Source organism: Enoplosus armatus, chromosome 11 (genome assembly GCF_043641665.1).
Source record: "Enoplosus armatus isolate fEnoArm2 chromosome 11, fEnoArm2.hap1, whole genome shotgun sequence".
Lineage (NCBI taxonomy): Eukaryota > Metazoa > Chordata > Actinopteri > Centrarchiformes > Enoplosidae > Enoplosus > Enoplosus armatus.
This window is the reverse complement of record NC_092190.1, coordinates 5,901,262-5,920,659: the sequence shown is the minus strand read 5'-3', so window position 1 is coordinate 5,920,659 and position 19,398 is coordinate 5,901,262. Positions and strand designations below refer to the sequence as shown.

Sequence of the window (19,398 nt, the reverse complement as noted above, 5' to 3'; positions counted from 1 at the left end):
ACTCCATTTCGGATCTGTGGATGCTACATCTGCCTCATTCAAGCTAATGCACCAGAAGAACCAAAATGGCAGTTCGTTGATCACAGTTTCTACTACTTGAACTATTTCCGTTCAGGCATGCGCAGTAAAGTTAAGTGACAGAAACAGAAGCCATCGGCTGTTTTTGTTTGTGTGGTCGACAGAAGCCCGGCGAGTCTTCCATTTCCACTCGCTCTGCAGGCGTTAAAACAGAACTTTTAACTGAACTGACTAACGGACAGCTGCTATGGGTGCCGGTTCGAGCACCGAGGCCGAAAGGGAGCCGCTTCTCGTCCCTTCTCATGCGGAGACAAACAGTCCGCCAGTAAACAGCAGAGTGTACGGCAGAAGATGGCTGGTTCTGACCCTGTTTTCCCTGCTGGCTCTCATGCAAGGGATGGTGTGGAACTTCTGGGGTCCCATCCAGAACTCGGCCGTTCACGCGTACGGCTTCACCAAGTCGGACATTGCCGTTCTGGTGCTGTGGGGCCCTGTGGGTTTCGCTCCCTGGCTGCTGTTTATGTGGTTAATGGATAAAAAAGGTGAGCTGTTCTAATTTGGTACACTGTGTTCTATCTTAACGTTGTGGTGTTTGTTCTATGGGGATGTTATCAACCGCAGTTAAGTCCTAAAAAACACATGATACAGTGATATCTTTGATGGCTAAATCACTCAAAAGTTTGGTGTTGTTACTTGACACCCTACACTTGATAGTCTTATCTTCATAGAGTAAAATAAGTGGTGATGTTCGGTGTCACACGCTATTCTGTTATCCGTCAGATTCTGTAACTTGAGTTCACAGGTTCCTGGTCACCTAATGTATTTTGATAGTTGCTATCAAAAATGGCGACCGCCATAATACTTACAGGGGCTCACACATTTTAATAGCTGTTATCAGTGGTGGAATGTAACTTGCTGTTAAGTACAAAATTTATGTACTTGTACTTTACTTTTCATGCCACTTTCTTCTTTTACTCCACTACATTTAAGAGTGAAATATAGTCCTTTTTACTTCACCTTAAGTATTTAACAGCTTTAGTTACATTACACTTTACCCAACAGTATATACAAGTACAGCTGAATCGATTAGTCAACTGACAGAAAATGAACTGGCAACTATTTTGATAATCGTTTAAGTCATATTTCTTGCAAGAATCTCATGGCTCCAGCTTCCCACATGCTAATCCTGCTTTTACATCAAGATACATCATGATATAATATATAATAGTGTAACAGTCATTGCCAATGCCAGTAGATGGTAGGTCTCTCTGTGCCTGTCAATATTTGATAAACCAATCAACCTTTAACAGTAACAGTAGAAACAGCAAAGTCAAACCATTATTCCTCATCTCAAAGTAAGTAATATATGTCTTTTTGAAGCTAATACCATTCTCCAATATTTCCCCTACTGATTTGGCCAATACTGCTATGTAGTCTATTTTTGTTTAGTCTATAAACAATGCCCATCACAATTTCCCAAAACCAAAAGCTCTTCAATTATAAATGTATGAAACAGAGAAAAGCAATAAATCCTCACAGCAAATGTTTGACGTTTTTGCTTGATAACTTAGTAATGATAGATTGAGACATCAGAATTGTTAACAATTAGATAATAGTTGGGAATTTGTTTTAGTTTTATATTTTTTAAATGAATACTACTACTTCTTGTTTTGCACATTTGGCATTTGTGTTAATTGACATGATCCTTGAATATATTTGCGGTAAAAACAATGGATTGACCCCACTGTCATGCTTTAAAAGAACATGAGTCTGTACCAAAGGGTTTTCCAGTGTCCACCGTCCAGTGTCACAGTTGGACCCATGTGAGAGTTTAAAAGTGCTGATGCAGGATAAGCAACTCTTGAAGGGCTTTTAAGACTTGTCTCTTTAAAGAGTTTAAATTCACAATGGTCTTGAAACCACAGAACATGTTGTACAGTGCCTTTGCCTGCAGAAGAGCTCTTGACTTGAGCTATTGACTCAGAGCATTCACCTAACCGGTTCCTCTGCATCACCTGACTGACACGTAGACAGCTGGACTGTCAGATGACAAAAACAGTTACAGCGCAATAACAACATCACTGTAACCGGGCTGCTGATGATTTTAAGACCACAAGTAAAAATCATGCCAAGAAATTACACACCTCATCTTGTGACCCTGATTCATCAGCAATTAGTGGTTTTGGGTTGTCTGCCAAAATATCTGCTGCTCTCAGTGAATGGTAGAAACTTCTCACTGACAAGACTGTATACGGTCAAATTATCCTGCCGTAGATTCCCATCATACCTGTAAAGAGTGTAATGCTCAACTTTATACCCAGCTTGTCGCTAATTCTGCCTCTGAGTCACATATTCAAGTAGGGCAGCCCATTCAGCACTCATAAATTACACGTGACCTTGTTTAAAAAAAAAAAAGCTACTTGACATCCAGAGGTTGCAACAGGCTTACACTGTTGTCTATGTATGATACACACACTCAGTCTGTCTCCCACACACGCTCACTGGCTCTGCTCCAACTTTCCAGTTGGGACAATGCTTGGCTTCCCTCTGGTAGTTCCCCCCTCCCCGAAGGTATGATGATCAACAACATCCAAGAGAGGCTAGAGTCTTAAGATCAAGTCATATGTGATGCAGTCATGGAGTAGTAAACCTACATAATGTACTTAATGTTGCAGTGTCAGAGAGAGCTTATCCACACATTTAAGTGTGAGGTTGTAAAGCTTGTAAGTCCTGCTGGCAGCAGCTGGCCTCCAGTGCCTCTCCAAAATATGGGTTACTGACTTTTTTGTGTCATACAAATGCAGTACTGTGTGTATAGAAATATTAGCCCACATGCATCACAGAAAGTACAATACTTTCTCTGCAGCAACATTATTATGACATGATGCAAACACTCCAAAATTCAAAGATATTCAAGTTATAATGACATAGAACATAAAAACATTAAAAAAATATATATTTTCTTGATAAATGTCTTAAACCATAAACCGTCTAAATTGTTGTCTATTACCTATACTTGTTTTAGGACTGGTTAGGTTTGCTGAGCAAAAGCCCTCTTTTGGACAATTCCCTGGGAGCAGTTTGGGGATGTTATGTACAACACTGGTTAATGAAAGAGGGGCTGGTACAACTAATTTTCTTCCCCATGTAGGCTTATCCTGCCAATCCAGAATCGCACTTGAGGTACAAGTGTTCGTCTTGACCCTTTTTAGCCTCTGCTGCCCCAGGCATTTTAAAAGAGGAACATTCAAGGCATTTTAAAAAAATCTTTAAAATTCTCTAACCCTACAAAGGCATCGGCAAGCCTAAATGTAGCAGCACAAGCAATTCCCTATTGTCTATAATAGTGTTATTATGAAAGGCAGTGCTTATAGCATCATCATGCAACTATCATCTTCTCCAAATCTTAATTAATAATGAAACAAAGCTTTGTTTGATTCAGCTATGATTGGAGCTGAAAAGTTGTGTTTCTTGATTTAAAAAGCTGACAGAAAACTAATATTCTGTTGAGGGATTTAATGTCCCTGTCAGCACTTGTTGCTACTAGTGACGTGTCAATATTTGATGCTGCAGACCACAGCATCCGCTTTCATATCTAAGGGAAACAGCCTCCTAACATGCACTACGAGGCCATATTGGAATTTTGTAGGAATCGACAAAGAACAATTCCACCCCAGCCCTGTTTGACCGGTGTTAATATATGGATCAAGTCAAAGCTTCAGGAGATGACAACTCACATGGGAAGAGAAGAATAGGGAAGTGGAGAGAGTTTCCTGAAATGTGCATCACAAGGGTGAAACTGAGAATAGAGACTTCCAAGTTGATAGAGAAAGGCGCTTTGTCCGTACTATTGCTGTCACACAGGCAATATTAAACAAGGAACTTCAGGATTCCTGTTGTCTTTTTGCATGTTTAGAGCTATTATTGGTCACATGCACTCACTTTCCAGTTTATTAGGTACACCGAGCTACAACTAATGGAGCCAATTTTTGTGGCTGCAGTTTGTTGTGCTGTTGAGCTGTATTTGCATTATACTGACAGGTGTTTATATTATTTTATCGACCCCATTTATATCAATGATGGTAGGCTAAATAACACTTTCAAAAAAACTGAACTTTATAACCTTCATGAAGATTTATTGCAGGACTGTTGTATTAGACTGCATTAGTTTTAAGTAGGAGTACCTAATAAACTGAGTGTAGGTGCTTTGAAATAGTGCTGAAATGATTAGTCAGTCAACAAAAAATGGATTGGAAACAAGCAACTTATCAAGTAGAAAATACCAAATATCTGTCAGCTCGCTCAAATATGGGATTTTGCTATTTTTTTCTATATAATTGTTGAACATCTTTCGATTTTTGACTGTTGGTTGAACAAAACAAGCAATTTGAAGATGTCTCCAGAAAATAGTGGACATTTTCAGTATTTTTCTTTTTTACATTTTACTAAGCATAAGAACAAACAACATATTAATCAATAATGAATCATTATTAGTGGCAGCCCTCCTTTGGAAGTAATAAGATTACTTTTGATTGGAAGAAAACCTGACTATATGGGCTAATGACGTCAACCATGTTCACTTCTCACTTCTCACTTTTCGTAGCTGCCATCTTTTTACTCTTCCAGGTTTGCGGGCGTCCCTCCTCCTCTCGGCGTTCTTCATGCTGCTAGGAGCCATTCTGAGGAGCATCCCACTGACAGACCAGCATCTCAGACGATGGTAAGACTCCCTGTAAACATTATGGTAGCAGATGGTTCAAAGGAGCTAGTGTCAGTATGGTCCTTTGAAAGGTTTTGGAAAAGAGGCAGAGAGGGACTCGTGATCTTCCGTGCAGTCATAAGCCTTCCATAATTTCCATAATTTGATTTATTAGGCAAACTTTTCTAAACGACTGCCACAGCCAATTCAGGAGCAGATATGTGCATCAGTTTATGACTAAAAAGAGCTGCTTGCCAAAGTTAGGACATCTGCTTGTCTAATGATTTCACCATTATTTGTGATGTAGCTGACAGGATTAGCAGGTTAATTGATTAGTCACTCCACAGAAAATGATAATTTTCCAAGCAAAAATTCACTGTTTTTTTGTGGAAAATGTGAGGATGTGATTTCTTTGTTATTAAAAGAAGCTTTTACTATTTTCTGACATTTTACAAACAAAGCAATTCATTGATTAATTGAGAAAATAATTTGCAGATGAATCCATATTGAAAACAGTCATTAATCACTCTCAATGTTAATGCTAACATGCTGATGTCTAGCACTAGCAGGTACAATGTTGACCATGTTCACCATCTTAGTTTAGCATGTTACCATGCAAATATTTGCTAATTGGCAGCAACACAAAGTACAGCTGAGGATTATAGGAATGTCATTAGTTTTGCAGGTATTCGGTCATATTGGACAAATAACAATTTTGAAACTAATATAAGGGACCAGAGTTAAGGACTCACCAGAGTGATGAATTCATCCTGAGGGGGCATTGTCTGTACCAAATTTCATGACAATCCATCCAGTAGTTCATTTCAGTCTGGACCAAAGTGGTGGACCAACAGACAGACAGACAAGCACCAGGATGAACATGACTATTCTTGTGGCTTGTAAGGCTGTTATGCTGTATTCAGCTGTATTGATTCTAGCCAAGGCCCTGTTCTTTTTTTCATCAATGTAGAGACCTGTAACTGGGTATATGGAAAGTCAGGAAGCATTTGGCTTTTGGATTCTGAAAGACAGCTCAATACAGTCTGGATCCTTTACTTATTTTTTGTGTGTCCTTGCTGCCAGTTTCCTCCCTTATCAGACAGCACTTTGACAGGCCATCACAGGAAAACAAAAAAAGAATCCCATCATTCGCAGGGTTTAATTCTCAGTTTTACTCATGAGCTCGCTCAGCGTTCCTCTTTTAGAATGTGCAAGAGCTCAGAGAAGGTCATTTCAATTATAATGTGCCTTTTTAAAAATGTAATTTCATTGAATATTTCCGAGTGGTAATCTGTCTAATGATTCCTATTGGGCTCCACAATGAGACAGTATATCATAAAATATCAATACATAGAGGAAATTGTATTTCCACGGACAGAGTCACGTATCACTGTCACGCCATGGATTTAAGGATTTAAAAAAAAAAAAAAAAGTTTTGGCTTTCAAAGAGCAGATAAATCAATTTTGTTTCTCAGTCTCTCTGTCTCTTGAGGCTGCGGTAAGAGAGCCATTTGTGGAGTGAACAGCCAATGTTACAACGATACAGGCCAAATGTAAGGAAAAGTAAAACCTTCTGGTAAAGTATATTAATGATAGACTCATGATTCCCTTGTGATGGGGCCTATGTTGAAAAAGAGTATTTTCAATTTGTTGTGAAATGTCAAGTTTTGCATCCTGGATTTGTTGCTTCTCCGTGTGGTTGTCGCATTCTGTATTTGTGTGTTCTTCACAGCCCATATTAATAGCTTTTAGAGAAAGCTATGCTATGAGAAATGTAGAGATGTAGAAACCAAACTCATCCTTTTCCAGGATTTGTCATTGGTTTTAGTGGGGTGGTTATGGCTTAAATCTTCAGGGTGTTATATTTTACTGTACCTGGCCTGCATAGTAAACTATGCAGACATTTTTTTTTAATATGTGGTCCTCCAGAAATTACAGAAGGATCTAGCTGAAGTTTTAATTTTTTTTTATCAGTAAATCAAAACCAAAATGGACAAACCAGTTGTTTTATTGTTTTATCTTTCCGTGACACCTTAAAAGAGTACTCCAGTGAATTTATATTCCACTTCTAAAACATTTGGAGGACTCTCAAGTGACAGATTGTAAAAGGAATGGTCAAAATTTGTTGCGGCTGAGGCCAAGATATCCTGACTTTTAGTTCATAGTGAGGGCCAAAAATACTGGATCATACACTTCCCATTATCAAGAGTGTTTTTTTCTATAAATTTTCGTGTCTGGTAAATGTCAGTGTCTTTCCAGCACCTCCAGCAATTGTTCAAAACACCTGTAAGTGAACCTGCCTTCACAAATGCCTGAAAACAATTGAAATTATACTGACTCTTGTTCGACAACAAGGCTGGTTGGTTGATAGGTTAAAGCTAATGCAGCTCCACTTGATGTTTGTTTTTTATCCAAAGCACCGTAAACTAGTATGCGAGCGTACTTTTAACATGACTGTTAACAATTACCAGAGGCTTTTACCATAAAGAGGAAATATGCTTTTTAGGATATGCTCAGGGCAGGACTGAAAGCGTCAGTCAGTCCAGTACAAAAAGCAGTATCTCCAGCATGCTTTAAGTCGCACCCCTCCTGAATCCAGCCATATGTATCCAGCCAGGATGTATTGGTTCTTGGTGTCTGTTGAAAAAAGTTCAAGGTGTGTAGCCCGGGTCAGAGCTGTCTGCTGTTTTCCCATTGGCTGATGGGGACAACCTTTCACAGCCGTCACCCTCAGCTCTTTAGATTTGGTATTCAAAGTAGAAAACAAGATAGCACCATGAAAGTCAAGATAACACCATGAAAGTCAAGATAACATGAATCACACAGCAAATGTTAGTTCTGACACAGTTCAGCCTAATTTACATATTAAATGTAACAGGTCACAGCTCTTGAAGCCATGTTTTAATGGATGACATAGTGGATTATCACAGTGCAGACTGATGGAATCATGTAGCTCCCTGGACCACCAGCAGATGTCACTCTTTGCTTTACAGTAGTGGAGATGAAACATGACCAGACTGTGAGAGCTTTGTTTACTGACCTGTGTTGCTGTTGTGTGTGCCGGCTCTCGTATATAGGATATTTTGTTCAGAAGTATGGGCTCAGGTGATGACTTAGATGACCTGAGAGACAGGGAGGGGACCTAACAAAACAGTTAAGTCTAGCCGGCTCCAGAATTTTGAGTGTGTGGAGTTCAAGGGCATAGCAAGAGTGATCAAACACAGCTTTTGAGTTTCTGGTTTCCCTGATCAAGAGACAAGTGGCGACAGTTATCCAGGTTTAGATGTTCCCTTGACAGCCCCCTGCAGATCTGTGTTTGTTCCACATCCTGTTTCATGTTTGATAGGCGATTACTTCTTTTTCTTTTTTATGACATCCTCTTGAGGAAGTAAGCCGCCTCTTTGTTATGAGTTTTTAAGATCCTTTTTAGGAAATCAAAGGAAGTTGTGAACCTGTGAGTGGTGGAAGTTCCTCTCTTTTATATCTAGGATCTTCTGTGTAGCTGCTGCACTCACATTTGAAAAAGAATGGAGCATTTGTTTTGTGGAGTTCAGATAAGGAGATAAGGAGGAGGAGTGTTGCATCAGTGGTCACTGATTAGACCTTGCTGTGATTAAGTCTGCTCTCAAATCAAAGACATCAAATTTTTTACCCTCCTCGTTCTCTTGTGTTTTCACGCATTCACTCTTTTCTCTCGCCCTTTCAGTCTCTCTCTCCATCTGTCTCTGTTATGCATTTAAATACAGACCAGCTGTGTGATTAGTAAGTGTCTATCGGTTAGATCTCAGACTCACTCAGACACTGTCTGATTGGCCATCAGAACACATTGTGGGTCCTGCAGCAGGCTGTCCTATTACTGTGACGATTTCTGTGGTGTCATTTTCGAGACAGAATTGGCCTGGCCTTTTTATGATGGCAGAATTGGGTCTGTCAGCCCTGGCGGACCAGAGGCAATGGGATGATTTCACCACAGTGCTGGCTTCTTCGTCTCATTCTCGATCAGATTCCGTCTGACAGGGTTCATCAATACTGATTAACTTAATCATCGAGTTGAAAAAAGCTGCTCCTTCTCCTGCCACAGTGCGGCTGCCCCGTGTGGCCGCTCATCCTCATGTTCCTCGCCATCCGTCCTTATCACCTGTCACATTAAAGGCAATTTTCCTAGTCACATCCATCCTGTAGACAGTAAGGCTGGGTACTGAACTTCAGTACTTTTAAAGTACTGGCCAAACTTTGTAACTGCGAAGTACTGAAAGCTGTCATCGAATTGGTCAAATTATTAGTTATGATTATTTATTCAGATATATGCCCTTGTTTTAACCTTTATCTTGTTATGTTATTTTTATGTTGCATTTTATTTACACAATTCATAGTTCAGATTTTTGTGTTGAGACAGAATTTTGTTTGGCTTGTTTTGTTTCCATGTTTTGTTAAATCCAAAAACTGTTTTGTAGTATGTGTTGATACTTAGCAACGTAGTACTTTTTTTACAAAAACACACTAGGTCACAGTTATTGTTTTAAATTATGCCGAGTATCTTTGTTTCTTTAATAATCAGTATTAGGACAAACTGGATTTGAGTGTTGGGTTTGGAATAATCTTTGTGGCTGATGAGAGGTGACAGTGCAGCAGGTGGACCAGTCTGGTATCTGGACCCTTCCCAGGCCTAAATGAGACCGTAATCACAGGGTGTGCTCCAAAACCTGACCAGCACTGTGCCGGTTTGTGCCAGTTGGTCGTTATTTCCATTCCATTTAAATTTGGCACACAAAACGGCACATGCCACTTTGCCCACTTGAATTGACGACTCTGTGCGGCAGGTAAACAAAATACCATGTGTTATCAACGGCAGCGCAAACAAATATAGACTCTGTTCAAGTTTCTCTGTCCTTGCCATTACTAAACAAGTGACACGCAGGCCCAGCCAAATGGAGCACAGCCACAGAGGGACGGCCATATAACTTGTCAGTCACAGGCTGAAAGATGCTTTCGATGACCCTAATGTGTCATTTGATCAGCAGTACTCCTAAGAAAGACACTTTGTAACATTTTTTCAAGTGAAATCCATGGCCAAAAACAACTCAAAGACATTTAAATATTCAGCAGAAATACAGGATTTTAACATGAAGCACATTTCTATGCACACTAATATCCCTGTTGTTAACTTGTGATTGAGACTGGGATACTGTGGCATGTAAACACTTTAGCCAGCTTTCTGACTTTTTACCATGTGAGCGGGTGCATCTTTGATTTAAGTCACGTAGTGGTGAGTCTGTAAAACAAAAATATATAATGACAAATGATGTAATGATAATCCACATGCCGAAGTGGAAATGACAGTGTGACACCGGTAATATGGAGGATAAATTTTATCGCCTGACGCTCTCATCTTCCATCACTCATAATAAGATAGAGGGGGAAACAGCAGAGTGGCAAATGCAGCAGTGTCCCAACACTGGGTTCATCCCTCAATTGCTGAGGTGACTCACTTGGTACAGAAATGACAGATGGCAGGGTGTGAAGGAGACATGCCTGCACCAATGCAGATGACCAGATCAGAAACCATGAAAACGTTAGAATCACCTATACAGTGAGATGAATAACCAGGTTAGTCTGCGTCCCACATATGATTAAAAGGGGATACTAGTGTGTAAACATAGATGCCATCATGGAGGTGCACTAATCTGCACTAAGTGAATACTCTTGCAGTTAATTGAGCAAGACTGAGGCACAGACAGAAGGAGTGGGATGAATAAAAAGAAAGAGCCACAGGGTATTTTAGGAGGTGCTGGTGTGTAGGCTGAGATGTGGGAAGGAGATATAGGGTGAACAGGTTATTCTCCAATTAATCTGTCAGTGACCGCTGCACTTTGTGTTCTGCCATGACACATTTATCTGTGGACCTCAGAGGCAATGGACAGCAAAGTTAAAAAGAGTTAGAGGGGAGAGAAGTGTAAGCACACTGAAGAGTAAAGCAAACTGGTATATGTCTGCTTCAAGTCTGAAGGTATTGATTTACTAAATGTGTCTGTAGCAAAGAGTATTGAAAACTGTCAAGAACCAAAAGCTGGCATCGAATGTCTGTTCAGATTTTTAATTTTGTGTGCTTATTCCTTGATATAGTTCCTGATAAAATGAAAAAGAACTGCCAGTGCTAGACTGTATTTTATGTAGGCAAAGTTCTCGTAAGGCTGCTTGTGTTTGTTTTGTAGAGAGACATGTTCATAGTTCTCATAGTAAGGTATCTGTTTTGTATCATTATCAGTCAGCGCTATTATGGCTTCCTAATTAAATAGTTGTCATTCTCACACAGGTGACTTTTCCTAAATGGTCATATTGATGGTTTGACAATGGACGCCAAAAGCGTGGCAGCTATGTGGTTTTCAGGGTCTCGGCAAGTCCCGAAACAGTCGTATAAATCATGTTATGTAAACTAAGGTCTGGAATAATATTTCATAATAAAAATATTTTAGAAAATGTGGAGGGGTTGTTATACATCCTTGTCATACACCCTTATTATTATTATAGTAAGGGTTATTTATTATAGTTATTTTCAAATTCATTTCACTTAAGTAATTGGTGATATATGTCACTCAAATTGGTATTGAAAAGATCTTAAAAAGTTAACTTGATTACATTTTTAGAGTTGCAGTTTTCTCCTTCCTACCTGCACTCACTTATGTTGAATAAGAATCAGCAGAATAGCTCTTAGCTGTCAAAATGTTCAATCTGAACGCAAGTATATGGAATATTTCTGAATGCCATGAACTCAGAATTAGCCCAAGATCCGTCCTTGTCCTCTCTCTTCCTTATCGTTTTTCTCTCTTTTTACCTTCTCCGTCCCTACCGTTCTCCTTTTCTCCCCGCTGAGCTGCCTGAATGAATGGTGTCTTTACTTAGCTCACAGGAAATCAGCTGTGCGCTGTCTCTGGCGGCTTGCTGTTTCACTCAGACAGTTCTGGAGGGGGAGGAAGGTGGTGAGGGGTCTGGTGGCATCAGGGGACATCTCAGAGTACATCTGTCTCACACAGCTCAGTCTGGTGGTGCAGATGTGAGACTGTACAGCAACTTGGACTCTCAGGAGCAGGTTGTTACGTAAACCCCCAGAGTTAATTACACCTTATTTTCATTCCTTCGCCTGACATTATTCCATCAGATATTCATATCAAATGCATCATTACTTCGTGTCTTTATGTTTTTATTTTTAACTTAATAAATACACTGATGTGATGCTCACCACTGCAGCCATGTTTGGTTGTCGTTGTTGTTTAACAGTGGTAGATCCGATAGTCTATTATAAATAGGACCCGCACAAAAGAAGGGTTCACAGGGTTTCCACACATCCTGAAAAACCTACATTTGTTATACAGTTTTCCCAGTCAAATAAGAGTCCTAGACAATGACACAATAGACTAAAATGTCTCGGAAAACAATAAGTTTTCCAGTAAAATATACCAAGTTATGATTAGGTTTTTTTATTATGAACTTTTAAAGGCACCACAGTCCTCCAAACTTTTCTACATTCTACAATGTCCCTGCAACAGCTGGCAACTGTAATCTCACATATGGTCAGGGACAATGTAAAGTTGAATATATGGGATCACATTTTCATGAATTTACTGGTAGTAGATTTTCAGGGTAATTGCGGACTGTTAGAGACAAACTTCATTACAGTAACTGAAGGCAGCTGAGCTCAGAAAACTGGATTTGCTGCATAATGTCATAATTAAATTAGCCAGATAAACTTAAATACCTTGAGTGCTTGGTCTCTCACTTGCCTAATTATTATTCTTTAACTTGACACTTAAAATAGTCCCTATGTTGTTTGAAATTGTGGGAACCCCACACTCATCACAAGATTATAATTCTTGATATTTGCTGTTTAAAAAAAATGTGTTGTTTATGCCTACTATCACATCTCATTTGTTTTTTGTTTGTTTGTTCTTTTCAGTGAAGAATTGAAGCTATTTCTTCCTGCTGTTTCTGTTACAGGCTGATACACGGAGGTCAGTTTCTGAATGGTTTAGCCGGCCCAACTATAATGAGTGCCGGCCCCTTCCTCTCCACCACATGGTTTGCTCCAGACCAGAGAGCCACCGCCACAGCCGTGGCCTCACTCTTCTCCTACTTGGGAGGTGCTGCTTCATTTGTAGTAGGACCTTTGGTAGTACCAGCCCCCAATGACACCCTGGCAGTAACCACGATGGCAGCAGCGATTTCCGACAGCTCCATCCGAGACACCATCCAGCTGGTCATGTATGCAGGTACTAACAGCAAGCGAGAACCTCTGAGGGCATGGAGGATCGATAGCGCATCATTTCAACATCATGTCAGCCCCGTCAAGGGACACAAATACAATCAGGCGAGGGGATCCAAGAATTTTGCACAAACACCAAAAAACAACCCCAATTATAATCTTCATAACCGCCCCTCTGAAAAATAGATTGCTGGGAATGTTATGCTTAACTGATTCAGAAAATTAAAAGCACGCTGAAAAGAGAAACAAGCATGCTGTAATAGATTGAGGCTGCAGCTTTTGTTTAACCTAAGGTAGTATTGTTATTAATTTTTAAAGGACAAAGTAGACACCTTTTGTGAACCAAAAGTTTTGGAGGTCATCAAAAGAAAAAAAACACACATATGGCAAAGCAACCGCCTTTCCAAATGATAGATCAATATGAGCAGGAATGCAACTCTGTCAGAGGGAAATAGGCAGCTGCTGCTCGATCAATCCATCTATGATGATATGGATATGGCTGCAATGGAGCTTTTTGGAAATAACCAAACTGTAAAGTCTGATGCTTCTCCAAGAGAAATAAGTTGAGGTATCAGCCACTGCTGTGCCAGATTGCCTGATTGTGTGATACAGACATACAAGGTGTTTATTTAGTCTATAGTCTTGTCTACTAGGCCATTATGTTCATTCCAGGGATGGTTTCAGAGGACTTTTGGATGTCACAGTGACATTTTTTTTTTAAATGTCAAATTGGTCTGACTGTCTTGTCTATGAAAATAACACGTATGTCTCTTTTATCTGTGTCTCTGTGCTCCGGCAGAGTTGGCTGCAATTGCTGTGCTTTTCGCGGCAGTCCTGCTCTATTTCCCGTCACGGCCACCGATGCCTCCCAGTGTGGCCGCTGCAAGCCAGAGACTCAGTTACAGGAGCAGCATCTGCAGACTTCTTAGGTAAAACCACACGCTCACATACAGCATACACACACAAAGTCATCTGAAAGACCAATACCATCTGACACCTTTTTGTTGAGACCATTCTGTCAGTACATTATTCATCCCTAACTTGGCGTGTCCTTGATTAAACTCGGGTGTCGACGTGTAAAGCAAGTGAAACTTGAGTACTGCATTTGAAATTAGTTTCAGGTGCTGTTATGTTTTACGACATCAGACTCTAAGAGAGCAGTCAAGAGCATATTTCTGCAGCACCTTCAATGCACTATAAACCACTGTGTCTATAAATCCATTAGGTCTAGTTTGGTTTCGTATTTGCTGATGCATAGTGCGCTTCTTGTCTTAGAAAGTTAAAGTGACAGAATCTTGCGCAGGAGAAGGATATGGAATCTTAATGAAGGGGTCTGCCACTCACCATCTGCTTGGGTTGTTATCAAAGAAACCTCGGCCTTCCCTCCAGATTAATTACTAAGCTACAATATACTGGTCGCTTTTGAAAACCACATCACCCTCTGCATCTGTACCATCAGGGCCAGTCATCGTATATTCTCAAGACACCACTGATGCATGCAGTTAGACAGAGAGTGAGAGAGATGGTCTATTATGACAAGGTCCTGAATCTCAGTATTTATTGATGTTTCATCACCTTTGTCTCTTTCCTCCCTGGGAAAGGCATAAGGGAAGCGCTAAGAGGAAATCCAGAGACAATGATTGATTCACACTTCACTATAACCCCCCATCACTACACAACATCACACTTTCCACCAAGGCAGTATTTATCTCCCCGGCCACAAGGAAGCGACATTGCCTGAGGAGCGAGTGCTGCGCCTTTTGCCTGGCTTGTGGAGGAACGAGGCCCGTGGCAGTGGCCAGACATTAAAAGGCTGGCGAAGGGAGAAGAAAAGCTGGGCGACTGCAGCTGGGAAGTTGGCCTAGCTTTGTTGGCTTCACTCGGTACCCTGCAGTAAGAAATAGCTTGACTACAGTGCTATGCTCTCCACAGGCCTCTGACCAGCACAGAGAGGCTTAACTCCCTGTAAGAGCTCCCTCGGATAGATCACAGGCACCAAGCTGATATCAACCTAATGCATAGTTCTGGACACATGTACACACACACACATACAGACTGGCCAACTTAACTAGGCCATCCAGCTGAGAGGGTTTCTGTCCCACTTGTGATAGGCAGCCTTCCAGTGACCCGGTTGGGCAGTATGTGGTATCTCGGCCCAGCAACATCAAGCCTTAGTATTCTCCTGCAGGGACAGGACACAGAGTAGGAAAGGTGACTTTTGTGTCCATGTGTACTCATACAGGAGGTAGACAAAATAATGTAAACACGCTCTTTAAGGAGCCACAAATTAGTGTTTTATACTTAAAGTTGATCAAATGGCTCTATTCAATGTGAAAGGGGTGGCTTGTAATGAAAGACCCAAAGAGAATTATTACCAACTCTGCAGCTCTGTGGAGCTTTTTAGCCCTGTTTAGCTCAGTGTTTTGGTTTTACAGCATATTAGTTGTTTGGTTAAGTCGCATTTACCAGTAGTATTTCCAACAGGGAGCTGATTTAAGCTAAAATGCCCTCATAAATCCACTGTAGGCTTCCTGCCCAGTGCCTAATGTCAGAGTAACTGATTAGCTAGTGAGACAAGTGGAACATCTAGTAGCTAAGACGTCGGATATCTTTTGTCAGGGTTTGGTGAATATTGGACTTAGATTTATTAGGAGGACACTAATACGATACGAAGTGAATGCTAATGTTGCTCTGTAGCCACCGGATGTTTAAATAGGCAACTTTACAACTTGATAGTATGTAAGTGTTTTTGTAGAGTTCATGTGCCCCCAACTGGACAAAAAACAATTAATGCAGCTTTAAAGTAACTTAAATCACCATTGCAGACTGCAACAAAAGTGGATACTTTTAGCCTTTACTTTTTACTTTTAACCAATTGTGATCAGTTTTGGTTTAATTACTTCAGACTTTAAGTCTTCAAGTGTCTGTTAACATTTACAAGTAAACTTAAGGGATGCACCAGTCAGACTTTTTCTCTCCCAATACAGAACCTCAACTTATCTGCTGATACCAATCTCAAAATCTATATGCCTCACTGCATGAAACCAATTTGGATCATTTTTTATGAAAGGTAACATGAGGCTAGAGATTACTGTTGGAAACAAACTAAGTTTGTAGTCTGCCTTGACCAAAGAAATGTTGAGTAAATACAGAATTTTATTGTTTGAAACTGCAGTTAAAGTGGATTGATAACATCTCGGCAATACCTGATCTACCTGATACCAAGCTGGCAGATTGGATCGGTGCATCCATAGTAAAGTTTGTATCTGTAGAGGCTGACAAACAAGAAGCCAACTAGTCAGTTTGTTTGCCTGATACCTATCCATTGAGGTATCTGTACATCGATTTAGCCTGTCATGGTCTGAGCACTGGTTAATGATCTTCAGCTTGATGAGTGCTTCCAGCTGTTCACATCTGCTTCCACAGCAGCAGTCTAATTAGAAGCGTGAGTGTCTCCACATGTGGTGTAAAGTTAGCGTTGTATTCTGATCACAGTGTGAGGGAATACTAAACAGCCCAAAGCCTGAGTATTGATGGTCCCTCCCTCCCCAGTCATACTCACTTTAGCTTGGAAAGTTGTCATCTTGATGCATTGGACTCCAGCCGGGTCTGCCAAGGACAAATGGCACTTAGCTGATGACGCCACCAGTTTTGAGACTTATTTGGAAATATTTTATCACCAGCAGAGAAGGAAAGGGAAAAAATGTCCCCTGTCTTACCCAGTATGTAGCGTCTGCTTGCTTACATTTGGTTATCTAAATAATCTTGGGGAAAGGTGCATGGATATTGATTTCCTGCTGTTGTGGCAAGGTTAATGAAAAGGGTGCTGGGAGAAAAGCAGAGAGGGTGCTCCATCACAGGGCTTTTATGACTATACCTCCATACTCTCCACAAGGCCAAGTAGCTTCATACTGCTTAGGACAAGACAGGCCTGCAGCAGGGAGACAGGCTGTGTTTGTTTTTCTGTGGAGTCAAAGCATTCTGTGAACAAAAGTGATTCATTGTCTAAAGTGCACCAGGAAAGGGAAAAGGCGTGCATATGTTTACAGCAACAGTGCTTTTGCTGTACAGGTTATGTGTCTTGGGACAAGCCCCCCCCCCCCATAGTTAGCGACTCAAAGACTGACTTAACGTGTGTGTGTGAACTTTATCTGTCTGTGTGCTGAGCGTTTGAAGCCACAGTAAGGATGCGGGAGGCCTGAAATGTTCTCCAGATGTCCCTGCACGATACTGCTCAGGATGCTGCCTGCATTATAATGAACAAGGCGGAGGGAGAATAAATGCCGGAGTTAAGCAGTGTCCATAAACAAAAAGAGGAGAGCAGGAAAACAAAGCAATCTATGAATCTGCTGCCTGCTCTGCCAGCGTAGCCTCATTTGTCAGACGCCCAGTGATTCTAATCATATTGTTGGGGTTGAGGAGGTGGCACTGATTTAAATCAGCATGCCACCTCATTGGGCGAAGGTGATTAGCGTGGGTGTTCCAAGTGATTGTAATTGGGTTGCATGTGATTGGAGGGGTTCCATATACCCTAAAGAGGTGAGCTTGGTGTGTGTATACTGGATGTGCATACATAACTAGGCATATAGAGGGGTCTTTTCTCTTTTTTTCCACGTTATTCACAGTACACTGTGAGCTGATGAGATATTAGCAGACAGCTCGTATCAGACCCTGTAGCACAATATCTGTAGCCTAAAGCCATTTATCACAGCTGGGAGATGGTGCTTGTTTTTATCTCTTATTTGTACAGTTTGATTTCACTTGATAGCTTGATAAGCAGCCATCAGTTGACAATACACTTAGCTCGTGCTGAAAAGATAATGGACAGTGAACAGAAAAGTGGTCAGCAACAGTTTTGATAATCAATAGTCATTTATCCAGAAGAAATGCCAAATATTCTCTGGGTTTTTGCTGCTCAAATATGAGCACTTGCTGCCTTAAACGTTATGATATCATTGTAAATTGATTATCTTTGGGGTTTTAAACTGTTGTTCAGACAGAACAAGCAATTGCATCTTGGGTTGAAGGAAATTGTGACAGGCATTTTTCACTGTTTTCTAATGTTTTATAGACTAAATGGCAAATCAATAATAAAATAATAATAAATAATCAATAGATAAATCTAGAATAAATATATAATTGTAGGGAATAGAGCAAAGAACACCTTTTAGGCTGAATCCATGACCACAGTATTTACATTATCAATCACATGAAACATGACTATGCACACAGTTCTCCTTAATATATCCATGATACACACATGTTCGGCCAGAGCTTCGTCAAACTGGTTGGCCATGGTTGTTTTGAACGGAAGTGAACCCAAACAGAAGGGGGTTCACTCTAGTGTTGTTTCATGCTATAGCGCCCCTAGCTGCAACATTCAGACTGCAGCCCATGCTTGCATTGCGTTAAGATTTTAAGCTGACACACTCCAGAACGCAACAACGTGTGAAATCGATCTTGCGTAGCTCAAAGCGCCAGTCCTAATAGTAGAAGTTATGGCAGTACCAGTTTTAGCTTTTCAGTCTCAGCAGAATAGGGAGTCGTTTCCATACAATTTGATTATTTTGATTAGAAGTGTCTGATTTGTTATTGCTAAAGCCAGAATGAATTGATTACGTTTTTAGCAGATCTGAATACACACACACACTATGTTGAGGTATACTGGACTGTGTGAAGCATGTAGAGTATTTTGAGTAGTAATATAAGTCTGTGACTATATTGTTCAGTTTTAGGTGGATGTTGCCCTCAGTTTTATTCTGGCAGCTCTGGCCACTGTGCTCAGGTAGCTTCTTATCTCTCTGTCACTACGCTCTGCACAAGGATAGATCTTCTGCTGTGACAGTCACAGGGAGATGAGCCAGAGCTGTGTGTGTGTCTGTCTGTGTGTGTGTCTGTGTGTGTGTCTGTGTGTGTGTGTGTGTGTGTGTGTGTGTGTGTGTGTGTGTGTGTGTGTCTGTGTGTGTGTGTGTGTGTGTGTGTGTGTGTGTGTGTGTGTGTCTGTGTCTGTGTCTGTGTGTGTGTGTATAAAGTGACACATACTGTGGGCAAGTAAAAAGACCTGGAGCTGATGGCAGACCTCCAAACATCAGTGAACAGAAGGGGACAGAGACATTCCATTATGCTGCTTTCACTGTTTCATTTCAGGCCGGTGCTTGGAGGAGGACTCATGCATTCATCTAATTAGTGACTTTTTTTTGTTGGATCGTGACTATGAAACCCTTTATCAATCTTATGGATTAGAATCAACTGCTGGACGTGTGCAGAGACCAGCAGTCTTAGACACTCATCTGTAGATATCAGAATATATGCCTTTTTGTTATAATGACAGACTTAAAAAATACTGTAGTAATACTGGAGTGATCTGAACGAGGAAAAACAGGATGTAGCAGATGTTAAATTCATAAGGAGATCTGTCTATTTA

At 40.7% G+C, this 19,398-nt stretch overlaps 1 protein-coding gene across 1 annotated transcript in view; it reads left to right on the top strand.

Moving 5' to 3' along the window:
- The first annotated feature begins 201 nt into the window (after nt 1-201).
- slc49a4 (solute carrier family 49 member 4) overlaps nt 202-19,398 on the top strand; it is a 43,676-nt gene continuing 24,479 nt past the window's right edge. The window contains exons 1-4 of the mRNA XM_070915298.1: nt 202-560; nt 4,645-4,738; nt 12,710-12,981; nt 13,774-13,903. Coding sequence (XP_070771399.1) covers nt 266-560; nt 4,645-4,738; nt 12,710-12,981; nt 13,774-13,903 — 791 coding nt within the window. The 5' untranslated portion in view covers nt 202-265. The remainder of the gene's footprint in view (nt 561-4,644; nt 4,739-12,709; nt 12,982-13,773; nt 13,904-19,398) is intronic.